The 27,298-nt window shown below is 44.6% G+C and overlaps 1 protein-coding gene and 1 long non-coding RNA gene across 4 annotated transcripts; one reads left to right on the forward strand and one right to left on the reverse strand.

Annotated features, from left to right (window-relative positions):
- Positions 1 to 26,773, forward strand: FAM50B (family with sequence similarity 50 member B). 3 transcript variants are annotated; one of them, XM_033216081.1, is made up of 3 exons: positions 1 to 117; positions 4,073 to 4,488; positions 25,257 to 26,773. In XM_033216081.1, the coding sequence occupies exon 3, from the start codon at positions 25,279 to 25,281 to the stop codon at positions 26,254 to 26,256; it is 978 nt and encodes a 325-aa protein (XP_033071972.1). In that variant the 5' UTR covers positions 1 to 117; positions 4,073 to 4,488; positions 25,257 to 25,278; the 3' UTR covers positions 26,257 to 26,773. The 3 variants fall into 3 exon arrangements, with proteins under 3 accessions (XP_033071972.1, XP_033071971.1, XP_033071970.1); XM_033216080.1 differs by lacking the exons at positions 1 to 117; positions 4,073 to 4,488 and adding an exon at positions 6,531 to 6,630; XM_033216079.1 differs by lacking the exons at positions 1 to 117; positions 4,073 to 4,488 and adding an exon at positions 24,834 to 24,957.
- Positions 9,348 to 13,122, reverse strand: LOC117086641. The gene is made up of 3 exons (XR_004438501.1): positions 12,556 to 13,122; positions 10,405 to 10,509; positions 9,348 to 9,699 (listed from the first exon to the last, which is right to left on the reverse strand). It is a non-coding gene; the product is annotated as an uncharacterized LOC117086641 (long non-coding RNA).
- Positions 26,774 to 27,298: the final 525 nt, after the last annotated feature.

The following is a 27,298-nucleotide window of genomic DNA, read 5'->3' on the forward strand; positions in this document are numbered from 1 at the left end:
GAGTGCCCTCCCCACAGCCGCCAGCCAAGCATGTGTTCTGCCAAGAAGAGACAATTAGGTGGCCACACTGTGGTAGGGCAGACAGCTCTTGCAGCTCTGCATGAAATGGGCACTGAGGTGAGTGAGTACTTCCCTCTCCTGTTTTAGACCAAGGATCAGTCAACTTGTTCTGTAAAGGATCAGATAGTAACTGTTTTGATGTGTGTGTGCTGTGAGGTGTGTGCTGCAACGCCCCCCACCACTCTGTCGTGGTGGTATGAGGGCAGCTGCAGGCACAGCTCACGGAGGGGCGCAGCTGTGTTCAGTAGGACCCCATTCATAGAAAGAAGCCAGCAGAGACCCACGGGCCCTCAGGCTGCATTTATGGACCCCTACTTGAGAGCCAGGCCAGGCCAAATTCCCAGTTGCCCTTTATTCAGGGGGAACTATGTAAACATCAAGAGACTACTTTCCAAAACTTGTTTTAAAAAAATCTCAAGCACATAAAAAAGCACATTGTGCTTCTCGGTGTTTGTTTTTAAGAAGTGTTTTTCCACAGGTATTTTAACTGAAGGGTTTTGTTTCTTTCATTTCTCCTGGTGCTTCTTGGCGACAGAGTCTACATACCGACATTTCACCCTTTCCTCGCCCTTGAGAGTAAGACTTCCAAGATTAAGTTTATTGTACTCGGGAGCTGGCCAAGCAACCACATAGCTCCTGTCTCCTGCCTCCAAATCCTCAAGGCAGTGCCAGCTGCATTTTTCCAGGCCCGGACAGCATGCCAGAGGGGCGACGTCACAGCCTGGGCAGCCAGGCCTCCGTTTCCTGTTTCTTTCCTCCTGAAAGACACATGAATCATATCAGCTTTATCATTTGACTCGGAGCTCATTTCCCTGTTCCACAAATGCCTGGAGTTAGAGACAGTGAGAGCCAAGTGTAATCAAAACATGAAGTCCTGAGTTGCTTTCTCCCCTTAAGAATGGAACACATGTTCTCCCATCTCAAAAGAAAGCACATCAGCTGGCTTAATTTGGAGTCTTTTGGCCTGAGCACTTGGCTCCTGGGTCAGATACTGGTGATCTCATCTGAAAAGCTGGGCCCTGCCTGTGCCCAAGGCAGGTGAGGTCCCAGCTGTGGTGGCAGCAAGGCCCTTGTGTGCGTCCACCCCTGGCACATGGGGACTCTGTGCTTAGGGGCAGGGTTCTCCTGCAAGTAATCCTAGCCGAGTGTGAATATAGACAGCAAGCTGTGATCACATCGCAGCCTTTCCCTGGGCATCTCACCATCCTTGCTCTGGGGTGAAAGTGCTAATAGGAAAGGAAAAGTCTAACAAATAATTTGGACATATGAATTTGAAACTAAAATATCAATGACTTGTAAATATGAGGAAGGGACCGGGTGGGTCACAGGCAGGAGCTATCCAGATATTGCTCTTACCTGCTCACAAACACATATTGCTAAATTTATTGAACACTTACTACGTGATAGACCCAGCTTTAAAAAGGATTTTACCTGCACTAACTCATTTCATCTTCACAGCAATGCTGCCAGGTAGATAGAGTTGTTGCAGTTTTACAGATGAGGACACTCAGGTCCCAGGAGGTATCTTGCCTAAGGTCCGACAGCTAGCTAAGGTCAGAACCCAGACTGATGGCAAAGATTCTGAACAACTGTGAGTGTATGTGTGCTGTGCGATCTCAGAGAATAATGTGATAATAAGCAGATCCATTATTAAAAATGCATGTATGTGTTTCAGAAACTCCCTGTGTATTTTGTGTATTTTAGTATAATCATATTTGGCATGATGAGATTAGATATTTATGCTTATTAGAGCCACACTAATGAAAATATACAACTGGCCAGGCATGGTGGCTCACGCCTGTAATCCCAGCACTTTGGGAGTCCAAAGTAGGTGGATCATGAGGTCAGGATTTCAAGACCAGTCTGGCCAAGATGGTGACACGCTGTCTCTACTAAAACTACAAAAATTGGCCGGGCACGGTGGCTTTTGCCTGTAATCCCAGCACCTTGGGAGGCCGAGGCAGGCAGATTACCTGAGGTCAGAAGTTCGAGACCAGCCTGGCCAACATAGTGAAACCCCATCTCTACTAAAAATACAAAAATTAGCCAGGCGTGGTGGCACACGCCTGTGATGCCACCTACTCGGGAGGCTGAGGCAGGAGAATTGCTTGAACCCGGGAGACGGAGGTTGCAGTGAGCCAAGATCGTACCACTGCACTCCAGCCTGGCCGACAGAGCGAGACTCTGTCTCAAAAAATAAAAATAAAAATAAAAAATTAGCCGGGCATGGTAGCAGGTGCCTGTAATCCCAGTTACTCGGGAGGCTGAGGCAGGAGAATCGTTTGAGCCCAGGCAGCAGAGGTTACAGTGAGCCGAGATCAGCCACTGCACTCTGGCCTGGGCAACAGAGTGAGACTCCATCTCAAAAAAAAAAAAAAAAAAAGAAAAAAGAAAATGTACAACTCAATATATATATTATCTAACTGTCAATACCTGCAAATATTACTATGTAACCCTCCTGGATCCTCTGTGTCCCAGGTTGGGATCTGCATCCCTGGCTGGTCCCAGAACAGACCTCTGCAACTGTAGATGTTATCACTTCACAGGCTGGTCTTCTTGGGCTACAGTGTTACTTTGACCAAGTAATGCTAAACGTTTTCTAAAAACGTTGGTTAGGCCAGTCTTACCCACATTTAACTGGCTTTTCTGCATCTTCTTTAAAAATAGTTTGAAAAAGTTTGTGAAAATTGAATTCTGATGTCTCCCAGCATTTGTCTAACTAAGGGGAGGAGATGTTTATTGGCCTGGAGGGTTGCAGAGGTCAGACAGTAGCTTACCTTAATTAAAGTACTGTGGGTCCCCCTCAATTAACCAATTAGCCTAGTGAACTCTGAGTTTCACTGTCCCATTCCATCTGCTTCTCTGACAGCTGTTCCGTATCCTCTCAGGGAAGCAATCTGTGTTTAATTTTGACTTTAAATGAGAAACTGAAATTCACAAGTGTATGTTTTGTACCTATTTTGTATTATGGCAAAATACCCATAATGTAATTTATCATCAACTATTTTTAAGTATACAGTTCGGTGGTATTAAGTTCATTTACATTGTTGTACAACTGTCACCCCCATCCATCTCCAGAACTTTCTCATCTTCCCAAACTGAAACTCTGTCCCAATTAAACAATAACTCCCATCCCCCAAGCCCCTGCTAACCACCCTTTTACTCTCTGTCTCTGCCAATTTGGTTACTCTAGGCACCTCGTATAAGTAGAATCATACAATATTTGTCCTTTTGTGATTTGCTTATTTCACTGAGCATAATGTCCTCAAGGTTCATCCATGTTGTCGCACATGTCAAAGTGTCCTTCCTTTTTAAGACTGAATAATACTCCCTTGTGCAGCTGAACTGCATTCTGCTTATCTGTTCATCTGTGGATGGACACTTGTGTTGCTTCCAACTTTTGGCTGCTGTGAATATGCTGCCATGAACACGGGTGGGCACACATCTGGTTGAGTCCTTGCTTTCAATTATTTTGGGTATATACCCAGAAGTGGAATTGCTGAAATTGTAATTCTATTTCTAATTTTTTGAGGAGCATCATACTATGGTGTTTATTTTTTTAAGGGCTACATAGAATGGACAAAATTATGGTTACGTCTAAAAGAAAGATAAAAATAAACCTAGGTTTCATGACAAATTTGAAGTAATTCACCAATGGGACTGCAGTTTTGCCTTTTCTTTCTCATTTATCCACTTACTTGAGAAGTTTTTTTTACAAGCTTTCTTCTCTTTAAGGATCCAAAGTAAGGTCTAGTATTTTTAGCAGATTATGGGTATTATACTAAAGACTAAATAGGAAAGGAAGAAAGCTGTATGAGATGTGCTGTTTGGAGAAGATTCTGAAAGAGTTAAGTTTATTGCTCGACTCTCCATCTCCCTGGCATATTCACCAAAACTGCACTAGAGTCTTTCATATTTGCAGCCATTTGTTCCCTTGACAGGCATGAAGCTTCTGCCATCTGCTCAGGGACCATGCAGCATAATACTTACTCTTCACCGTCTTGTTCCGTAGATACCTGGGTTCGTGTCTCCCTGCTCCAACCCACACAGTGCATGCTTGAGCAACCCCAAGAATCAGATGGTGAGCAAGATGAGTGTGAGGCCTTCTGTGGGCTGGTGAGGCCGTGGAGACCTGCAGAGCTCAGAGCTTATCTAAGGGGCAACCACTCATCCCTCCTGGCTACTTATTGCCCTGTGGGAATGCAGGTCCAATTTTCCAGATCTTCCTAATTTCCAGGAAAAACAAGATCTCCAGCTTCTAATGTAAAATCTTCCAGTTTTAAATTTTAGCCACTTATTCAGAAAAAAAAATTAAACATGGCACAGGCCAAATAAAAGCATATTTGCAGATCCCTGCAGCTGGAGAGCCATGAGCTTTGACCTCTGCACTCATTGAAACTCTCTCCTGGAACTCTCAGGACATATCTGGTAAGCATCTTGTTTTCCCCACGGTGTCTATCAAGAGGGAAAGAATGAAAGAAGAAATGGAGGTAGAGGTGGATCTCCAGGAAGCTAATGAAGCCATAGCTTCTTGGCTCCTTCTTTCCCTGGGGCCTTGTGTTTTGGAATGCTTTCCTTGATGAGGATTGCTGTGCCTTTCCACTCTGGCTTCCCCTTGTCTAGTGTGGCAAAACTACAAAGGGAGAGTTGAGTTGAGGAAACATTCGGTTTGAGTTGAGAGGGGTATACTTTTGTGGTTAGCACAAGTAGTGCCTTCGGCTGCAGCAAGGTTGCTCCCCTCTGGCCATTGTCTGGCATAAGGTGAGAAGTTTTGGGGGCCAAATGATTGGATGCACCCAGAGCCCAAGCCCCAGATTCCACGCCATATCTGGAATCCTGGAATTTCCCGCCCCACACCTGGAGCCTGCATCAGAGCCTGCTTGGGGCCCTCATCTCTATTTACCTTTCTAAGGACAACACACTTCACTGCTGGTGAGTTTACTGGTACTCTAAGAGGTGGCCAAGAAGCGACTGTCTACAGGGAGTGTGGATGTAACTCGGGTCTGCATACATGTGAGGCCTGGCAAGGTGCAAAGTGCAGGATGGAGCCTGGGGTGGGTAAAGGAGGTGAGAGGCCAGGCTTCCATAGGAATTCTAAATCCAAACCTGGCCTTTAAGCTCATTATAAGGGCGTAGTTTTCATAGAAAGAGGAGAGAACACATTTACTTAACCATTCATTAGCGTTCTTTATGTTATTTAAAGCCTTTACGCATTTAGACATTTCGTCTATATAGGCCATTTGTACTCAAGCCCAGGGCATCAGAAATATTAGAAGTGCACCTGGGTCATAGTGATTTTGCCCATAGTTGTTTTTGTCACTACTGCTGTGTAAGTATTGCTCCAAAACTTAGTGGCATGAAACAATCATTTTATTATGCTCATGGATTTTGTGGGACAGAAATTTGGACAGGGCACAGCTTGTCCCTGCTCAGCAACTTCTGGAAAGCTGGGAAGACTCCATGGTGGGGGTGACCCTACTGACAGGGGCTGGAATCAAACGGAGGCATCCACACTCATGTCTGGTGGTTGACACCGGCTGCCAGTGGGGATTGTAGCTAGGGCTATCAGCTGCATCCCCTAAACATAGCCCAGGCTTCCTCAAAGCTTGGGGGCTGCAGAGAAGTTAGACTTCTATGAGAGTCAGAACACCAAAGATGAGTATTCCAGGGACCAAAGCCATAGCCACTTCACCTTTGCGATCTTGCATTCTGCTGGTTACAACCAAGTCACAGTCGCACCCGGATTCAAGAGAAGGAGATGTAGACCCACCTCTTAATGGGGGGAATATCAAAGCATTTTGAGGGGCCTATGTGTTAACTACTACACAGGTTAAAATATTGCCAGCCATCGTGGTGTTGGGATGGCTTCCAGGAATATATCTAATGGCAATTCAAAGAGCATTTCAAGGATATTTGAAATTCCCTGAAATTTTATAGTTACACTTGAAAGAAACTTAGCAAAGGTTTTCCTCGTATTTGACAAAAATTCTAAAATTTATGTCACTACCAGTCATGAATTGTTTTAGTCATGGATTTTCAAAGCTGAAACTTTTCTGAAACATTAACAATAAAAATTGTTTTTCATCAACCATGCTATAGGAAAGACTGACTTCTATCTTTCTACTCTCTATAGAAAATATCACAAAGGTGTTACCATATGGAGAGGTGATGAGGAGTGTGCTACCCAAAAAGTGGTGTTTCAGGCTCTTGTATAATCACATGAACATCTTTAATAAGATTCTGGATACAAGAATTTAAAGTAGTAATTAGTCTCAAAAAAAAAAAAAAAAACCCAACATGGGTAAGAGTAGTCCAGGAAAACTTCATGGAAGATGAAAGAAACAGAATTTCAGTAGAGCGAATGGAGGCTGGGGGCAGGACTGAGTCAACTGGTCAACCAATGTTGGCAGTTACACCTGATATCAGTTCTGATTGGCTCGGTCTCCACCCTCATTGGTTAGTGCCTGCCATAGCAGTTGGTAAATGTTTTGCATATCATCCCTGCCTGTTAGAGTGAAGAATATTAGCAAAGGCACTGAGAAGCAATAATCGTGGCCTGTTTATCAAACGGTAAGGAAATTAGACTGGCTTGAGTCCATTGGGGGCAGCTGTGGGAAGTACAGCTGTTTAATTAGAGTAAAGCCTATTGCGAAGCATGTTGAATGTCAAGCAAAGGAATTCATACATATTCCTGAAAGCAGTGGGGAGTAATGAACCTTTCAGTAAAATAATAACAACTTTTAAAATTTTGTTTTAGAAAGACTACTGTAGTAGTTGAATGAGGAGAAACTAGGAAGACCTTTTCAGAAGGTGGTTGTAATATTTCAAGTAAGAATGATCAGAAATGAACTAAGTGCAGAGGAATTTGGGTTCCTTAACTCGAGTTTTGTATTATTAGCTTGTAAATGGATCATGTATGGAAGACCTCTCATGCCCCACTTAAAATGTTCTCGTCCCCACTCCTTCCAGCCACTGCTACAGTGAACAGTTTATCCAACCAGCTTCACACAGCAGCACGCTGAGAATGCCTCTTCTCACTGCCCGTCCCTGGCTTCTCAGATGCGGTGACTGGCTGGGGTGTCTCAGGCAACCCATGGGGCACTCATACACCCCAAAAATGTGGGGTAACAACATCCTGTGAAGGAACCGTCTTCACTGCGGATGGGAGCTCTTGAGTCAAAGCTTCTCCTGTTCTCCCCACCCCACAGTTCTGAGACACACTCCAGAGACACACTTCCTTGGGGGAACGCAGGCTAAGGGAGAACAGGATCCTCCTAATTCTTTGGTGCCACCATAATGGAACCTCACATGCTGTTCTGTCCACAGTAGGGGCTTCAGATCTTCATGACTCACCCTTATGTTGAATAGTAGTATCTCCTTTGACCTTTTTAATCTTTCTTTTTTAAAATCTGAGACAGAGTCTCGCTCTGTCTCACCCAGGCTGGAGTACAGTGGTGCATGATCTCGGCTCACTGCAGCCTCCGCCTCCCAGGTTCATGTCTCAGCCCCTGAGTAGCTGGGACTACAGGCCTGTGCCATCACACCCAGCTAATTTTGCATTTTTAGTTGAGACGAGGTTTCACCATGTTGGCCAGGTTGGTCTTGAACTCCTGGCCTCAGGTGATTCACCCACCTTGGCCTCCCAAAGTGCTGGGATTACAGGCATGAGCCACTGCACCTGGCAACCTTTTTAATTTTTAAAAACAGATTTGTAGAACTGACTCGGTCCCATATAGTCTGCAGTAGTTTTAAGCCTGTAGGGTGGTAATTTAGGATACTGGCAAGAGCAGAGAATTTAGAATCATAAGATCTAGATTTGAGCCTTGCTACCAACTAGATGAGTGACCAAGGGCAAGGCATATACCTCTTGGAGTCTTCAGGATCCTCGTCTGTAAGATGGGTGTGTTAGTAGTTACCGATCTTCACAATGTTCTTGTATCAAGCAGGACCATGCGTGTGTGGTGAGCATTTGCTAATTTCAGCGCTCAGCTTCCATTTTCCCTTCCTCTTGGTTATGTGATTCCAGTTTTTGTTTGAATGGCTATCACCTTTCCCCAGGGCATCCTGTGTTTTACCACCATTCTCCTCTCTACCCCCAGCTTTAGGGTAGGCCCTAAATAAAATATTTTTAATCTAAAGGGACTATTCATCATTTCCCTGGCTATATTGATTTTAAAAAGCAAGAAGAAATTTACTGGCAGATCTGATCACCCTTCTGAGGGAGCAATCAAGTAAGACAGCATGTAGCCCCTGGAGACTGCTAGAAATCATCATGTGGCCCTAAGGAGTGCCAGCCTAACAATGAAGCAGAAAGAGGGATGGTGAGATTACTGAACTTTTGAGTCAAGTCACATCCAAAGCCCACGTGACCTCTGATCTTTTCAGATAAATGAGTTATTAAATATTTTATTTAAACCAGTGTAACTCAGGCTTTCTCTTATCAGGGACAGAAAGACTCTCAACTGACAGAGTATATAAGCAAGCTTTGTAACTTGCAAATGAATATAAAACATTTTTAAAATTATTTTTCCACTGTGAATTAGCAAGAATACCTATGACCCATGAGGCAGGTTGAGAAAAATTTCTAAGCTTTTATTTTAATTTAGTCCCCTTTTTTGGAAAAAATTGGAACCGACTGACAGTATGTTCAGAACTAGATCCCAACAAGAATAATTACATATGTAAAAAGAAACAGGCATTTTAAAACCTATACAACTGAGTGAGTTGTGTGTGACACTGAGTGAGAATATGATACATTCTTATATTCAAATATGTACAAAATTCATAAGTCATAAGAGTAAAGACTGTCAGATTTGGCTCCATAAAAATAAAAATACAAAAACTTATATATGGCAAAAAAAAAAAAAAAGAAGAAAAGAAAAGAAAAAAGAAACCCACAGAGTTTAATGTGAGTAACAAACTGAGGGAAATTTTTGGAGCTTATATGAAAGATCAGTTGATAGCCTCAATATACAAAGAGTTCTTATAAATCAATAAGAAAACAATCTTAATTGGTAAAAGATTTGATCATAAAATTTGAAGAACATATGAAAAGATGCTAAAGTTAAGATCAAAGTCAAGGGCTATCAGGTTTAAAAAGGTTACTAATTATAATCATCAAGTTCTAGGCACTATAAGAATTATCTCACAGAGATGCATATACAAGAATGATCATTATAGAGTTAAAAAATAAAAACCAATGTTTAACAATAAAAACTGGTAAAATATATTTTGATATAGTCTTATATTGAAATATATGTTGGAACCATTAAAAAAGATCAGGTAGGCCTTTTAGTGTTACCATGGAAAGAAGTATGCTATATTTTGAGGATATTAAACAACATACAGAATGATCCTATTTATATTAAAATATACATTAACATATGCTTTAAAAGTCTGAAGGTAAATGCCAGCAATTAATAATGGTTATATCTCAGGTGTAGAATTGCATAGAGGCCGTTTTATGTAAAGCTTTCACAAAATTCAAGCAGTACAAAAATATTTTTATTTTAAAATAAATAAGTGAGGAGATATCAGAGAGAAATTCAGTTTGGGTAATCTGCAGCCCCTTGATGGTAGAGTGCGTTCCTCTTGTCCTAGGTTTCTGCATGTCAGTGAAGTGCCCAGCAGGTGACAGTCCTGTTGTGTTAGGGAAGGGTGGAAGGAAGGAGGAGGAGGAGCATGAGAGAAGGAAATATTTTCCCCAATCAGGAAACCAGAAATGGAGAAATTTCACAGGGAGCTCCAGGGGAGCATAAGGAGTTGCATTTCTAGCGTTCACTGTCCTAGAGTTGGCTCCTTGAAGCCTGTGCAGTTGCCATTGCTGTTTTGCCAGGTTCTGGCTGCAAGGCCCAGTGACTGCCTCCTTCTCCACTATTGCCCAACCCGGGGTTTCTGGTAACTGATCTCATCCCTCCTCTGCCCTTTGGACTTGACTTTGGACTAATTTGACAACACATCAGTCAGCCCCCTTATGAACAGCTAAAGTCTGATGTGATCCATGAGATTAGGACCTTAGATGAGTTGGCATCTCTTCACTTCCACCCCTGCCAGAAGAAACTGGAGTTTGGAGTCTCTAGATAAGAAGCCACAGGAGGAACGACACAACAAGCTTTGGGCTCGCTTGTTTCATGTCTTGTGATCAACTTAGATGAGTTATGAGAAAGTTCTGTCGGCTGAATCCTAGCCTTGCACAACTCAAAAGGATCAGAAATTCTCAGTGTGTGATTCTTTAGATAAAAAATGAAGCTTAGAAAACTTATGTAACTTCCTGTAAGCCCATAACGAATTTTGCAGTAACGCCAACATGAGAACGCAATTCTCCCGACACTGTGGACTCCCGACCTCAGGCAGGGCTATTTCCACTCCGCATGCCATGTCTTTGGCCGCTGCCTTTCCAGCTGCAGGATTCCAGAGCTTCAGGGATTTGTGAAGAGTGAACTTTGGCACCTTCACTCAAAATAGAGAATTGAAAACGAAAATGTAGCACTGAATGCTTTTACTGTAATGTCTAGTGTTGTCAATGTCAGTAGTATTACAGTGTCATATCATCAATGTGATATTTGTTCATTCATCTATTCATTCATTCATCAACATTTCTGAGCATGTATATCATGCCAGACCCTGCAGCAGAAAAAAATAAAATAAAACCACACAGCAATAGCAAAGGGGCCATATAACCCAGCAATAATTTTAAGCCTTACATCCTTATTCAGTCAGTCTGGTCCTGTCCCCTAGACCCCCGGCCTTTGGTCTTGGCAACCCTTGTATAGAGAATTACTATATCATTGCACAACACTCAGTTTACTGGAGACCCTCTAGCAACATTCAATTGCAATCAACTCTTGGAGGCAAACCCTGTGAATATGGTAGCTGTGTATGGTGGTTGCATGGATGTTCTCAAGGATAAAATGCAGGAAGCTTTCACTGTTTACATTTCATCTGCCACTGGAATCTCAGTATCCTTAGCATCACTCACAGTAAGTTCTTCCAGGGAAAACAGTATGCACCATCTAGCAGACACCAAGACCCAATCTTAATACCTTGAACAATTATAGATAATCCCACTGGCTCGGTCAAGACCCAGCAAGTTAATTTTGGTTACAAAGAAAACATGGCTGCGTGTTAGTAGACTCTCAAACTATTATATCTTAGGAACAGTGTGTCTGAAAATGGGCTTCTTTTTGTGTCAGAATGGCTATCTGTACATGTTTTGAGGAAGCATTTGGGCAAGCCTGAAGGCACAATGCTGTTGGTGTCATGATCACTGACACCACTGACAGCCAGTTATATTGCACATGTGGCCCAGCATGTGCCGAGGAGCCTGAGTCTACTGAAGGACACTACGTATTGTAGCCAAGGGCAGAGGGAGGCATGCTACGGTCCCCGAGATCATCTTCAGCACTCTGAAGGGTAATAATCCTCTGCCTCCACCATAGATTTGCATTATCAAGAGAAGATACGGGCATCTCATCGGCTTTTGGAAAATCTGGGTGACAGACTAGTCTGATGTCTTAAAAAAAGAACGTTGAAGGAAGTCCAACATTTAGATGGAAAGAAAAGGATACTAAACCTCACAACTTACATAAAAATTAACTCAAACTGGACCACAGATCTAAATGGAAAATGTAAACTATAAAACTTTTGGAAGAAATCATCAGAGAAAATGTTTGTGGCCTCGGTTTAGGCAAAGAATTCCTACATAAGATATCAAAAGCATGATCCATAAATGAGCAACTGATAAATTGAAGTTAATCAAAATTAAAGCCGGGCGCAGTGGCTCAAGCCTGTAATCCCAGCACTTTGGGAGGCTGAGGCGGGTGGATCACGAGGTCAGGAGATCGAGACCATCCTGGCTAACACAGTGAAACCCCGTCTCTACTAAAAATACAAAAAACTAGCCGGGCGAGGTGGCGGGCGCCTGTAGTCCCAGCTACTCGGGAGGCTGAGGCGGGAGAATGGCGGGAACCCGGGAGGCGGAGCTTGCAGTGAGCCGAGATCGCGCCACTGCACTCCAGCCTGGGCGACAGAGCGAGACTCCGTCTCAAAAAAAAAAAAAAAAAAAATCAAAATTAAAAATTTTACTCTACAAAAGATAAGAGAATAAAAAGAGAAGCTAGATTGGTAGAAATTATTGCAAATCACATGCCTGATGAAAGACTTGTACTCAGAATACAATATAAACTTTCAAAACTCAATAGTAAGAAAACAAACAACCCAATTAGAAAATGAACAAAAGATCTGAACAGACATTTTACTAAAGAAGATGTATGATAGGAAGTAAGCACATGAAAAAATGCTCAACATCACTTGCCACTTGGTAAATGCAAATTAAAACCACAATGAGATGCCACTACATACCTATTAAGTAGAATGACCAAAAAATATATATATATAAAACAACTCATAATATCCAGCATCTTAGCTCATTTTATGTTGCTATAATAAAATACCAGAGACTGGGTAATTTACAAAGAACAGAAATTTATTTCTTACAGTTCTGGAGGATGGGAAGTCTAAGAGCATGGCACTGAGGCATCTGGTGAGGGCCTCCTTGCTGCATCACAAGATGGCAGGAGACATCACAGAGAGAGAGAGGCCCACAAGGGAGAGCTGAACTGGCTTTTATAACAGACCCTCCCTTGTGATAACTAACCAGCTCCCATGGTAACCCATTAATCCTTTAGCTCGTTAATCAATTAATTCATGAAATGATTAATCCATTCATGACACAGAGCCCTCATGACCCAATCGCTTCTCAAAGGTTCCACCTCTCAACATTGCCACACTGGGACCAGGTTTCCAACACATGAACTTTTAGAGGACTTTAAAACCATAGCACTAAGGGCTGACAAGAAAGCAGAGGAACTGGAACTCATATATCTCTGAGAACGATAACTGATACAGTCCCTGTAGAAAACAGTTTAGTAGATTTTATTAAGTTAAACAAAGACTCATCATATAACCTAGTAATCCTATTCATAGGTATAGAAATGGAAACAGAAAAAGAAAACAGAAGCTGCGACTGGGACTGGTAGTGCATGCCTTGGGAGGCCAAGGCAAGAGGATTACTTCAGGCCAGAAGTTTGAGGTTGCAGTGATCTATGATTGCACCACTGCACTCCAGCCTGGGCAACAGAGCAAGACCCCATCTTTTTTAAGAAAACTAAAAAAAACAAAAGCTAGAAAGAACCCAATGTCCTTCAAGAAGTTAAGGAATAAACTGTGGTGCTTCCATACAATGGAACACTACTCAGCAACAAAAAGGAATGAACTGGCCTGGTGTGGTGGCTCACTCCTATAATCCCAGCACTTTGGGAGGCCAAGGCGGGCAGATCACCTGAGGTCAGGAGTTTGAGACCAACCTGGACAACATGGTGAAACCCTGTCTCTACTAAAAATACAAAAATGGTCTGGGCATGGTGGCTCACACTTATAATCCCAGCACTTTGGGAGGCCAAGGCAGGCAGATCATGAGGTCAGGAGATCGAGACCATCCTGGTCAATATGGTGAAACCCCAGCTCTACTAAAATACAAAAAAAATTAGCAGGCATGGTGGCGGGCACCTGCAATCTCAGCTACTTGGGAGGCTGAGGCATGAGAATTGCTTGACCCTGGGAGACAGAGGTTGCAGTGAGCTGAGATCACACCACTGCATTCCAGCCTGGGTGACAGAGCAAGACTCCATCTCAAAAAAAAAAAAAAAAAAGAAGGAATGAACTACTACTGATACATGCAACAACATGGATGACAATCAAATGTATTATATTGGAGTGAAATAACCCTGACTTGAAATTTACATATTGTATGATTCCATAATGTGACATTCTGGAAAAGGCAAAGAATATAGGTATGCATCAGAGTCTGTCTGTGTTGCTATAAATATCTGAGATTGGGTGATAAAGAAAAGGGCCTATTTGGCTCACAGTTCCACAAGCTGTACAAGAAGCATGGCATGAGCGTCTGCTTCTGGGGAAGCCTCAGGCTGCTTCCACTCAAGCAGAAGGCAAAAGGGAGCTGGTATGTGCCAAGGTCACATGGTGAAAGGGGATGCAAAAGGAGAGAGGGGAGCTGCCAGCCTCTTTTTAACAAGCAGCTTTCTCAGAAGCTAACAAGAGCTCACTCACCTCCTCCTCCAGAGAGAACATTCATCTATTCATGAAGGATGCACCCCCCACAGCCCAAACATCTTCACTAGGTTCCTCCTCCCACATTGGGATCAAATGTCAACATGAGGTTTGGAGAGTCAAATATCCAAACTAAGCGGAGTGGAAGGTATATCAGTGGTTGCCAGGCGTAGCCATGGGGAAAGAGTGTGACTCAAAGGGATAACACAAGGAGTTTTCTGGGATGACAGAACCATTCTGTTCCTACTTGCGGTGGGGATCACATGATTTTATGTGTGTTAAAACTCATAGAACTGTATACCAAAAATATTGCTATCTTTTGCTATATTTCGATTTGGTTAAAATATTCTGTGAAGAATATTTCATGGCAAGACTTCAGCAATACCTCACATATACTCCCATAGGAGAGCAACAGCAGTCATCAACAAAGCATCCTCCCTCCCTCCCATACCCCATAGTAAACTATTAATATCAACCACGACACTGGGACATGCTAGCCAGGAAGTCATACGCCAAGGGTTTCTTCGGAATAAACCGCAACACAACAAAACATAGGGTCAGGAGTGGTGGCTCAAGCCTGTAATCCCTGCATTTTGGGAGGCCAAGGCAGGTGGATCAGGAGTTTGAGACCAGCCTGGCCAACATGATGAAATCCCATCTTTATTAAAAATAAAAAAATTAGCCGGGCATTGTGGGGGGTGCCTGTAATCCCAGCTATACCCAGAAGACTGAAGCAGGAAAATCACTTGAATCCGAGAGGCAGAGGTTGCAGTGAGCTGAGATCGTGCCACTGCACTCCAGCCTGGGCAAAAAGAGCAAATATCCTCAAAAAAACAAAAAACCACAGCATATAGTCAGGGCTGTGGAGTCACGGCATGTAACAGTCATAAAGTCTAGGATCTAACCAGCTGGTGTGTTGCACCTGCCCCGCCTCCAACCAACAGAGCCGAGCACCACTCAAAGGCCGGAACATGTTCTTTGGACCTCAGCAGGCAGAATGCCCCACGTTGGAGCATCAGCAAATGAGCTCACAGGGTGCAGTGGTGCTTCTGAAGCTCAGGTCAGCTGGAATAAATCACGGATTTTCCGCCACGTGTGCCCGGAACAGCACCTTTGAAATCAAAGTGAAAGATGAGCATGATTTAGACCTTACCAAAAATTACAGGTGTCCAGGCATTTGTCAACACTTACATAACTATACACCAAAAAGAGCAAATGGTGCTGCTGTACATACATTTAAAAATGAATGAAAAAAAAAGCTTTAGGGAAAAGCCTAGCTCAAAGTGTAACTAGGGATAAATGTTAAGCAACTGGCTCATGTCTTATTTATTTGGCCCCAAATTAGAGCAATGAATGGCAAGAATATATACCATGAAGTTGTTTCCTCTTTTGTGGATTTCTTACTGCAATCAATGGTGCTTCTAACAGAAAATACAAGTCTGCAGATAGTTAAGAGATGGAGAGGGCGGGCCGTGGGTCTGACCTGTTAGGAGCCGCAGCAAGAACTGTCCTGTTTATACATTGCACAACTGTCCTGTCACTGGGGCAGTATCTTCCGTGTTTACAAGCTGTTTAAAGAATAAACCCTAACAGCGATGAGCCAAGTAAAATACAGACTGGCAACCACAGAGGATAACCCAACTGCCCTGGGGCTGGCGGGTCCCTGGAGGATCACAAGAGCTCTGGGAAAATTACTAAGCGGTCTGGTTTTCCATGAAGCTGGGGGTGTGAGTGGGTTTATCAAAAGCTCCGGGGTGCTCCAAGGTGGTGGTTCCCTGGGCAAGCAGGCACAGTCACAGGGGAGACCTCAGAGCGGCGTTCTCCACAAAAGGGCTGAAAGTGAAGGGAACAAATTTACATAGAGTCAAACAGCACATTCTGTCTCTGTTGATTGTTATAATGTTGTCAGACACAACATAAATAACTGATGAACATATTAACACCATAAATGAGATAACATCCAGCACCTCTCTGATTTGTTTTGTCTTCAGGGTTCCCCAAGAGTGCCTGGACCTTCACACCTTCACTTGCTTACCCAAAGTCAATAATAGGTTCAGGCATTTTCTTTTCTTTTTTTTTTTTTTTTTTTGAGACGGAGTCTCGCTCTGTCGCCCAGGCTGGAGTGCGGTGGCCGGATCTCAGCTCACTGCAAGCTCCGCCTCCCGGGTTGACATCATTCTCCTGCCTCAGCCTCCCGAGTAGCTGGGACAACAGGCGCCCGCCACCTCGCCCGGCTAGTTTTTTGTATTTTTTAGTAGAGACGGGATTTCACTGTGTTAGCCAGGATGGTCTCGATCTCCTGACCTCGTGATCCGCCCGTCTCGGCCTCCCAAAGTGCTGGGATTACAGGCTTGAGCCACCGCGCCCAGCTGGTTCAGGTATTTTCTAAAGCACTTTCCTATCTTAGAATTTCAATTCCTGAACTTAATTAGACAATCGGTCATCATCTGCTTCAAGCGCCAGGAAGTTGTTATCTCAGGGTGGCCTCCCTCTACCAGTCTCATTATCCAGGAATCCTGCAGCAGTCATCCTGGAAAGCAGCTCCAGGAACAGCCTTGCCTGCTGCAAACCCGGCTGTCCCTCGGCCTGCTGGCCTCTGTGTGATGTTCCGCCGGGTGCTCAGTGTTGGCTGTGAGCAGTGTGCACTGTGGCCATCCCTGAGCCCAGTCAAAGGTCCAGCAAAGCAGCAGCTGCTGCCCCAGCAGAGGAGCGCTTCCCCCAGAATCACTCCAACTGGGGGGGAAATAAAAGTTTCAAGACAATCATTGATCCCAGCGTTGTTCCCTTCCCGGGGCCTGAACCACCTGCTTTCAGTCTGACCAAGGAAGAAGAGCACAGAGGTGTTTAGATACCAATCATCTTTGCTAAGGACAGTATTGGAAACAACAGGAGAGCACTGCCAGAGAGCCAGCGTTGGCTTCGACACACATTTTTCAATTGCCTCTGTGGGCTGCAGCTGTGAAATGGAGTGTGAGAAGCCACATCCATAGCACTTTCCAAAAAAAGAAGAAAGGTCCTGGAAAAACTGGCCAGTGTCATATTGTGATGCTTTCTACATGTTTCTACATAAAACAATGCTTTCCTCTTCTACGTTCCTTTAAAAGGACAGTGGGAGGGGGGACATTCCTGAGACATTTAGTACATATGCTATTCCAGGCAGGCTTCTGAATTTTTCTTTTTCTCAGACTCTTTTCTGTGTAGGTATGAGCTCCTAGCCACTCTCCACAGCCCCTGCCTTCTGTCATGCCCCTCATTTCCCTGGTGACACCTCTAAAAGCTTTCCCTCAGGTGATGCTTTGCCACTTCAAAACAAAAGAGGTACTGCCCTGTGAATGAGCATCAGAGCTTCTCTCTGCTTCTGCCCTTCTCCTGAGATGCCTCTGGGACCCTAGCTACCTTCACCCAGCTATAGCAAGCCCCGTAGTGGTGAAAACACCCCCTAATTTTATTTTTGAGAAAATTGTAAAAGACATAAAAGCATACTATGAAAATAACACTTGCCGTACGTTTCTAAAAAATACTTTTCATCCACTGAAGGACCCTTCTAGGTCTAGTTCACAATCAATATTTTATCTGCAGAGATTCAGATGTTATTAGTGTGGTAAGTGACACACATAGAGATTCTACTGTTAAGCTACCTTTGAGAAAGGCCTATTTTGTCCGTTTTCATGTATGTATTCATAAACTGCTGAATTCCATTTGTAATATTTTCTTTTTTTTTTTTTTTTTTTGAGACGGAGTCTTGCTCTGCCACCCAGGCTGGAGTGCAGTGGCCGGCTCTCAGCTCACTGCAAGCTCCGCCTCCCGGGTTCACGCCATTCTCCTGTCTCAGCCTCCCGAGTAGCTGGGACTACAGGCGCCCGCCTCGTCGCCCGGCTAGTTTTTTTTTTGTATTTTTTAGTAGAGACGGGGTTTCACCGTATTAGCCAGGATGGTCTCGATCTCCTGACCTCGTGATCCGCCCGTCTCGGCCTCCCAAAGTGCTGGGATACAGGCTTGAGCCACCGCGCCCGGCCCATTTGTTAATATTTTCTTTGGGCATTTTGCCATTCTATTTATAATTAGGATTGGCCTGTACTTTAATTTCTTGCATTTTTCCTGTCTGGCTTAGAAACTGACAACATCTATAATACCCTCTTCTTCAAATGACCTGGCCAGACATTTCAGTCTATCATAAGAAAAATTAAATCTTCATCCACCAAAACAAAACGTCAGCAGATAAAATTTAAAATGGATTAGTCACAAAATAGCAATGTAAGAATTATTAGAAAATAAGGAGGTAAACACCAGAAGCAGCAACTGAAAGGACTGGAGGTGGTTGCTTCCAGGGAAGAGAAAAATAGACAGGAAACTGCTCGCTTTTTCGTTTGTGAAAATAACCCTTCTAGGATTACTTTTCTTTTTAAACCAAGAATATAAAACCAGGTTCCATTCTTTTACACCGTTTTATCAAACATGTATTACGTTGATACAAATGAAAGAAAAACTTTAGGTCTTACAGCTCAGAGACATTGATGGTGCGGAATTGATTTTGAAATTGTGGCATCTCGTAGGTTTCGTTTCTCTCTCTCGTGGTCGGGGTTTTTCCCCCGGGGAACACATACAGAAGTTATAGGTCGCTTGTTCAAGCTTTTCCCTTTTAGTATATTTTGTACTTCCCTGTCTCTGAACATGTGAGGGTTCTTCCCGTTAACCCTACCTGATTGCAGGCTTTCCACCAAGCAAAGTTTGGAAGACATTTTTAAACCCTTTATTAGAAAGCATGCAACAATATTATTTAGATATCGTTTGAAGGACTTCCGGTCTTGTGGTGGAATTCTGAATTCATGCACTAGTTCTTTTTCGGCACCTGGTTGATGTGAGGTGCAGTGGCTTTGCTTTGACAACTGGTTCAGGATACCGTGGTGGTGTTGGAGGGATCACTGAGTGGAGATGCTATTGGGGCGTGTAACAGGCCGGGCCCACCATCATTTCAAGGCTGACTCTGGAGAGGACAGTATACGTTTAAAATAGAATTCAGACTGGTGGAAAGTAACATAAAAACCGATCACGACAAAAGGTGTCTTCTGGGGGGGTTTGTTATTTTTGCTTGTATTGAAAACTAAGTTCTTTTTTCTCCTGTTAAAACAGTTTTTTAGTTTTGTGAGATTTTTAAAACGTTGCTGCTGTTTGCATATTTTAGTTTGTGACTAACCCTGGAGGAGGGCACATTTTTTTCTAAATTAGTTTGTATATTTAATCAGCATTTCTGAATCATTAGAACAGAATGCTGCTCCCTCCCCACTGCTGTATTGTTGCTATTGATACTTTTATTATTATTATTATTATTTTTTTTACAATAAAATGTACCACATTTATTTAAATCAATGACTATGATGATTATATAAAAACAAGAATACCGGGCGCGGTGGCTTATGCCTGTAATCCCAGGGCTTTGGGAGGCTGAAGAGGGCAGATCGACTGAGGTCAGGAGTTCAAGACCAGCCTGACCAACATGGTGAAACCCCGTCTCTACTAAAAATACAAAAATTAGCCAGGCATGGTGGTGGGTGCCTGTAATCCAAACTACTCAGGAGGCTGAGGCAGGAGAATCACTTGAACCCGGGAGGCAGAGGTTGCAGTGAGCAGATTGTGCTATTGCACTACTCCAGCCTGGGAGACAGAGCGAGACGCCATTTCAAAAAAAAAAAAAAAAACTTAAATGAAAAAAGTCATCAAATGGGATGCAAAGTTTGACTAAAATTGCTAAATATATACAGATCTATGTGCACATAAAATATTGGAAGGGAACTCTCAAACATTGATAGTTATGTTACTTATATATTCATGTTGACTGAAATTTTTATTTACATTTCTTTTCAAACTTGTCTGTAATATGCCTATTTCCTCCTTTATGACAAAACCTATTTAAAAAACAAACCCACGCAGTAGCTTACACCTGTAATCTCAGCACTTTGAGAGGCCGAGGCTGGCAGATCATGAGGTCAGGAGATCAAGACCATCCTGGCGAACATGGTGAAACCGTCTCTACTAAAAATACAAAAAGAAAAAAATAGCCGGGCGTGGTGGCGGGCGCCTTTAGTCCCAGCTACTCGGGAGGCTGAGGCAGGAGAATAGTGTGAACTAGGGAGGTGGAGCTTGCAGTGAGCCAAGATCGCGCCACTGCACTCCATCCTGGGCGACAGAGCGAGACTCTGTCTCTAAATAAATAAATAAATAAATAAAATAAGAATAAAAGCAAACCACAACGTCTGAATCAGGTAAGAATAACTAGAACAATCATTCTTCTTTGTTATATTTATTCTTCTTTCTTAAAGTTTCACCATTTGTGTGGGCTCAGGTCCTTGACCTCATTTTGTTGATAAAATTTAAGAGCTTAAAGCAGTAGCTTTTAGTTTGGTGGGTACTTTTCACTGAGAATTAAGGCCGAATGAGGAAGTTACCATCTTGGAACTTAGGGGAAAATTCTAAAGAACAGGGTATCAGACTTTTAGGATAAATCTTCTTTCTAGTTGTTTTTCTTGTTAAACTTTTCAGAGAATTTGAGGCTCAACCTTTTAATTCTGGGAGCTGGTATTTGGAGGTATTTGGAGGCCGTGACTGAGTTCAGGAGGTGGATGCTGGATAATGGGAGGGTGGATGATAAGGTTTAGGGATTATATTGACATTCAAGTTCTGATTCGATTAGAGAAAGAGTGAATGTAACATTTGTGGCCAAACTATTGTCGATTGAATTAAAGTTTAGCACGTTGGATCATTTAATTGAAAAAAGACGTGGCGAGGCTATCTTATTTATGTTAAGTGTAATAAAGGTAATTATATGGGAAACCTGAGAGAGGAGACTATTGGTAACTTTGTCCATCTGTGGGTGGTGATGGTGATGGTGGGTGCTCGAGGCTTCCTCTAGGAGATGATATTTGTGCTGATCTTCAGATATAGCACAGCAAAAGGCAGGACTTTCTAGAAAGAGTATGTCCAAAGGTAACAGTTATGAAAGGGCATCTTTTTTTTTTTTTTAGATGAAGTCTTGCTGGGTCGCCAGGCAGGAGTGCAGTGGCGCGATCTTGGCTCACTGCAACCTCTGCGTCCTGGGTTGAAGCGATTCTCCTGCCTCAGCCTCCCAAATAGCTGGGACTACAGGCACTCACCACCACGCCCAGCTAATTTTTTTGTATTTTTAGTAGACACAGGGTTTCACCATGTTGGCCAGGATGGTCTCAATCTCTTGACCTCGTGATCCATCTGCTTCGGCTTCCCAAAGTGCTGGGATTACAGGCATGAGCCACTGCGCCTGGCCCAAAAGGGCATCTTCTATTCAGGTGCAGTGAAAAAGCTGGGTGAGTGCTGCATGGGTCCACCTATTAGAGACCTTAGAGGACAAACAAAGTGATTCTGATGTGGCTCTTACAAGAGAAGTTGGAGTTTTTCAAGTAGGAGAGTAATGTTATCAGATTCATTTTTTATGAAGATACATTGTATAGAAATTATATAAGAACAAGAACACAGGCATGCCTCGGAGATATTGTGAGTTCAGTTCCAGACCACCACAAAGACAGTCACACAAATTTTTTAATTTTCAAGTGCATATAAAAGTTATGTTTATACTATACTGCAGTCAGTGTGCAGTAGCATTTTGTCTAAGAAAATAATGTGCATAATTTCATTAAAATACTTAATTGCTAAATAACGCTAATGATCCTTTGAGCCTTCAGTGAGCTGTGCTCTATTTGTTGGTGGAATGTCTTGCCTCAGTGTTGATGGTTGCTGACTGATCAGGGTGGTGGTTGCCAAAGGCTGGGCCTGTGGCAATTTCTTAAAATAAATCAACACTGAAGTTTGTCACATTGATTCTTCCTTTTGTGAAAAATTTCTTTGTAGCATGTAATACTGTTTGAATCAACTTCTTTCAAACTTCTGTTAATGTTGATATTTTACCTCCTCCCCAAAACTGTGAATGTCCTTAATGGAACCTACAGTGGTAAATGCCTTCCAGAAAATTTTCAAATTTACTTTGCCCAGATCCATGAGAGAAATCATTATCTACAGCAGCTATAACCTTTGGAAACGTATTTCTTAAATAATAAGACTTAAAAGTCAAAATTACTCCTTGATCTATGGGTTGCAGAATGGATGTTGCATTAGCAAGCACGAAATCAACTTTAATCTCCTTGAGCATCTCCATCAAGCTCTTAGGTGACCAAGTGCATTGTTAATGAGCAGTACTATTTTGAAAGGGATCATCAGAGCAGTAAGTCTCAACACTGATCTTAAAAATATTCAGTAAACCATGCTGTGAACAGATGTGCCGTCCTCCAGGCTTTGTTGTTCCATTTATAGAGCACAGGCACGGTAGATTTAGCATAATTCTTAAGGGTCCTAAGATTTCCAGAATGGTAAATGAACATTGGCGCCAACTGAAAGTCTCCAGCTACACTAGCCCCTAGCAAGAGAGTCAACCTGTCCTTTGAAGCTATGAAGCCAGGCATTGACTTCTCCTCTCTAGCTATAAAAGTCCTAAATGGCATCTTCTTCCAACAGAAGGCTATTTTGTCTACATTGAAAATCTATTGTTTAGGGTAGCCTCCTTCATCAATGCTGTTAGCTAGATCTTCTGGATAACTTGCTGCAGCTTCTCTATCAGCACTTGCTGCTTCACGTTGCACTTTATGTTATAGAGATGACTTCTTTCCTCAACCTCATGAACCAACCTCTGCTACCTTCAGACTTTTCTTCTGAAGCTTCCTCACCTCTCTCAGCTTCACAGAATTGAAGAGACTTAGGGCCTTGCCCTGGATTAGGCTTTGGTTTAAGGGAATGTTGTGACTGGTTTGAATTTCTATCCAGACCACTAGAACTTTCTCCATATGAGTAATAAGGCTGTTTTGCTTTCTTATAATTCATATGTTTACCAGGAAAGCGCTTTTAGTTTCCTTCAAGATTTTTTCCTTTGCATTCATAATTTAGCTGTTTGGCAAAAGAGGCCTAGCTTTTAGCCTATCCTGGCTTTTGACATACTTTCCTCACTGAGCTGAATCATTTCTAGCCTTTGATTTAAAGTGAGAGACGTGTGACATTTCTTTTCACTTGAACACTGAGAGGCCATTGTAGGGTTATGAATTAGCCTAATTTCAATATTGTTGTGTCTCAGGGACTAGGGAAGCCTGGGGAGAGGAAGAGAGATGAAGGAACAGCCAGTCAGTGGAGCAGTCAGAACACACATAACATTTATCACTCAAATCAGTAAATGTCTTTGTCTTCTATGTGCACACTTCGGAGTGCCCCCAAACAATTACAGTAACCTCACAGAACGATGATCACAGATCACCATAGCAGACAGCATAATGAAAAAGTCTGAAATATTGCAAGAATTACCAAAATGTGACACAGGAACACGAAGTGAGTACATGCTGTTGGAAAAATGGAGCCAGTAGGCGCTTAATGCTGCATTGCCACAAATCTTCAATTTGTAAAAACAAAAACAAAACACACAGTATGCCAGAGCTCAATAAAATAAGATATTCTTGTATTCTGGTGATGAGGCAACAATGAGAAGGCTTTAGATTTTTTAAAAATGCTAATTTCCTAGATGAAGGCAAGTGGTGGGGAATGGGAGAAAAAGGAAAGTGTGAAAGGCTCTTCTGTAATCGATTCCACGTGAAGGAACGTCCTTCCAGGAAAAGGCCTAGGTTTCTGGCTTGGACAATTTGATGAGTGCTCACACCCGCTATTCTCCTCTGGATATGTGAGTGCCATACGTAACTATCATATGATTCACGCTTCTTGGTAAGGTTATGCTCACAGGCATTGTTGCTCTTAAGACGCGAGTAGGCTGAACTGCAGTATGTATTTCACAACCAGCTTTTCCAAACCAGGTCCCAGGAAGCACTGGTTTCAGCGAGTGTTCCAGATCTCCTGCAGGGGAGAAACGGTCACAAAACATGAACTGGTCTGCCCTGCCCTTGGAGAGTTATAGTGGAAACTGGCATGTTAAAGGCTCACAGTAAAGACACTGCTATACTTTAACTCAGTTTCCCATGGTTATTAGAGCTTAGAACCCGGGGGAAACTGCTGTATAGAAGAGGTCAAACAAACTGAGTGCCATGAAATTGGGGGGCGAGTAGGGTTCCATTATCAAAGAATGGTTGTTATGTTGGGGCCATAAGAAAGAATTACAAGCAGTGGTGTGCAGGTAATGTTCACGAGACGGCCACAGCGGGGTAGCATCAGAGGCGGGAGGCGACGCGGGAGGAGGAGGGTTGGAGAGCAGGGCTGCAGCCTTGCGGGGCGGTTGCAAGGCTCTCTGGGTGGCCACAGCCGCTTGCGCTACGCCCACATTGCTTCTGCGTGTTTACAACTGGGCACGAGAAGGCTCAGCAAGCACGCACCGCAGGTGTGGGCCCTCCCTGCCCACAGCATGAAAGCAGGAGCTCCGGCCAGCATTGGCTGGGCCGGGCCAGAGGCGCCTCCTCCGAGCTCCTCCCCGCGCTGGCCCGCCCCACAGGAGCACCGCCCCTACCAGGAGCCCGGCGCTCTCCCGAGGGCCCGCCTCCCCGCCAGGGGGCGAGCCGCCTCCACTTCCTGTTTCCGCAGCCGCCCTACCGGGAGCCCGGCGCTCGCCCGAGGGCCCGCCTCCCCGCCAGGGGGCGCACCGCCTCCACTTCCTGTGTCCGCGGGTGTCGCGAGAGCCCGGGACGGGTGGGCCTTTGCTGGTGGGCGGTTCTCGTGGAGGTCAACTCCCGCGTGTCTCCGCTCGACAGGGTGCTTGGGCAGGTAAGGGTCCGCTCAGTAGCCCAACCCTCTCTGTATGCAGCTCCCCAAATTCAGCGCAGCGCTCAGGCATGGCAGCCACCAGTTACGTGGGGCCATTTGCACTTGCATTTATTGAGGTCAAAGAAAATGCTGGAAATTGGTGCCTGGTGACACCGTCAGGTTGGTGGTTACCCTAGCAGGTCGGCCCAGCCCCTAAAGGCTTCCATCACTGCCGAAAGCCCTGTGAGGAGGCGCAGAGCTTTGCATTCCCCGCCGTTGCACGGGCCCCGCTCTACTTGCGTTTTTCCTCTTTGCTGCAGAGCCCATCGGTAGGCGGGGGCCATGGCGCAGTACAAGGGCACCATGCGCGAGGCAGGCCGTGCCATGCACCTCCTCAAGAAGCGCGAGAAGCAGCGGGAGCAGATGGAGGTGCTGAAGCAGCGCATCGCCGAGGAAACCATCCTCAAGTCGCAGGTGGACAAGAAGTTCTCGGCGCACTACGACGCCGTGGAGGCCGAGCTGAAGTCCAGCACGGTGGGCCTGGTGACCCTGAACGACATGAAGGCCCGGCAGGAGGCCCTGGTCAGGGAGCGCGAGCGGCAGCTGGCCAAGCGCCAGCAGCTGGAGGAGCAGCGGCTGCAGCAGGAGCGGCTACGGGACCAGGAGCAGCGGCGCGAGCGCAAGCGTAAGATCTCCTGCCTGTCCTTCGCGCTCGACGACCTCGATGACCAGGCCGACGCGGCCGAGGCCAGGCGCGCCGGAAACCTGGGCAAGAACCCCGACGTGGACACCAGCTTCCTGCCCGACCGCGACCGCGAGGAGGAGGAGAACCGGCTCCGAGAGGAGCTGCGCCAAGAGTGGGAGGCGCAGCGCGAGAAAGTGAAGGACGAGGAGATGGAGGTCACCTTCAGCTACTGGGACGGCTCGGGCCACCGGCGCACGGTGCGCGTGCGCAAGGGCAACACGGTGCAGCAGTTCCTGAAGAAGGCGCTGCAGGGGCTGCGCAAGGACTTCCTGGAGCTGCGCTCCGCCGGCGTGGAGCAGCTCATGTTCATCAAGGAGGACCTCATCCTGCCGCACTACCACACCTTCTATGACTTCATCATCGCCAAGGCACGGGGCAAGAGCGGGCCGCTCTTCAGCTTCGATGTGCACGACGACGTGCGCCTGCTCAGCGACGCCACCATGGAGAAGGACGAGTCGCACGCGGGCAAGGTGGTGCTGCGGAGCTGGTACGAGAAGAACAAGCACATCTTCCCCGCCAGCCGCTGGGAGGCCTACGACCCCGAGAAGAAGTGGGACAAGTACACCATCCGCTGACACCCGCCTGCCAGAGCGGAAACCAGGGGAGACCCTCCTTTCTATGCCCCGCCACCAGTCACCTGATTTCGTGACCTTGATTTCTTCCCCCAAATTTAATAAAGACAGAGGGTTCTCGTGATTCATATTGGTTGTCCTATTGCTGATGTTATGCTTTGGTTGTTTGGTTGGTCTTTTCTGGGTATTTTAGTGTTGCTACCTGGATTTGCTGCCCTGCTCTGCTGAGCTGTATTGAAACCGTGACTGGGCCCACTGTGAGACAGAAATGAGAAGAGGAGGCACATTTTTTACCTCATGGTTATGAGCATGGTCTTGGGGGCCACACTGGCTGAGTTTGATTCCCGACACAGCTTCCTCCTTGCTGTGTAGTTTTGGGTAAGCTATTAAACCCCCATGCCTCAGTTTGGTCACCTGTAAAAGGAAATAACAAGAGCAGTTACCTTAAAAGATGGATGTAAGGATTGAGTTAATATTTGTAAAACACTTAGCACTTAATAAATGTTTTTTGTTATTATTATGGTTTTGGTTAATTTATTTAAAAGACTTCAGTGACCTAGTTCAGAACCATTTGAGGGCAAAGGGGGACCTGCCCATCACTGGTCCCCGGATCAGCAGTTGCCAGCAGGAGGGGGCTTGCAAAGGTTGGGGAGCAACCCCCCTCTAGTTGCCTTTAGCTAGGTTGTTTAGCCCAGAAGTTAGGAGGACTGGGAGCTAATGCAAGCAGCCTGCAGGGTCAGTATCATTGATTTTCCTTTTGCTCCAATATGACTCCAAAGGGCACAGTTACAGATCCTGTCTTTATTGAACATGTTTGTATTTTATTCATTGTGGATTATTTATGTTAATTTTGATTTTTAAAAATACTGTATTCAGGCCGGATGTGGTGACTCACGCCTGTAATCCTAGCACTTTGAGAGGCCAAGGTTGGTGGATCACCTGAGGTCAAGAGTTTGGGACCAGCCTGGCCAACGTGGTGAAACCCCGTCTCTACTAAAAATACAAAAATGTGCCTGCAATCCCAGCTACTCGGGAGGCTGGACTT

This window comes from Trachypithecus francoisi, unplaced genomic scaffold (genome assembly GCF_009764315.1).
Source record: "Trachypithecus francoisi isolate TF-2019V2 unplaced genomic scaffold, Tfra_2.0 Lachesis_group10, whole genome shotgun sequence".
NCBI classification, from domain to species: domain Eukaryota; kingdom Metazoa; phylum Chordata; class Mammalia; order Primates; family Cercopithecidae; genus Trachypithecus; species Trachypithecus francoisi.

Excerpts from the sequence above, each read along its gene's own strand:
- FAM50B (XM_033216081.1), top strand. The coding sequence starts at position 25,279 with ATGGCGCAGTACAAGGGCACCATGCGCGAGGCAGGCCGTGCCATGCAC.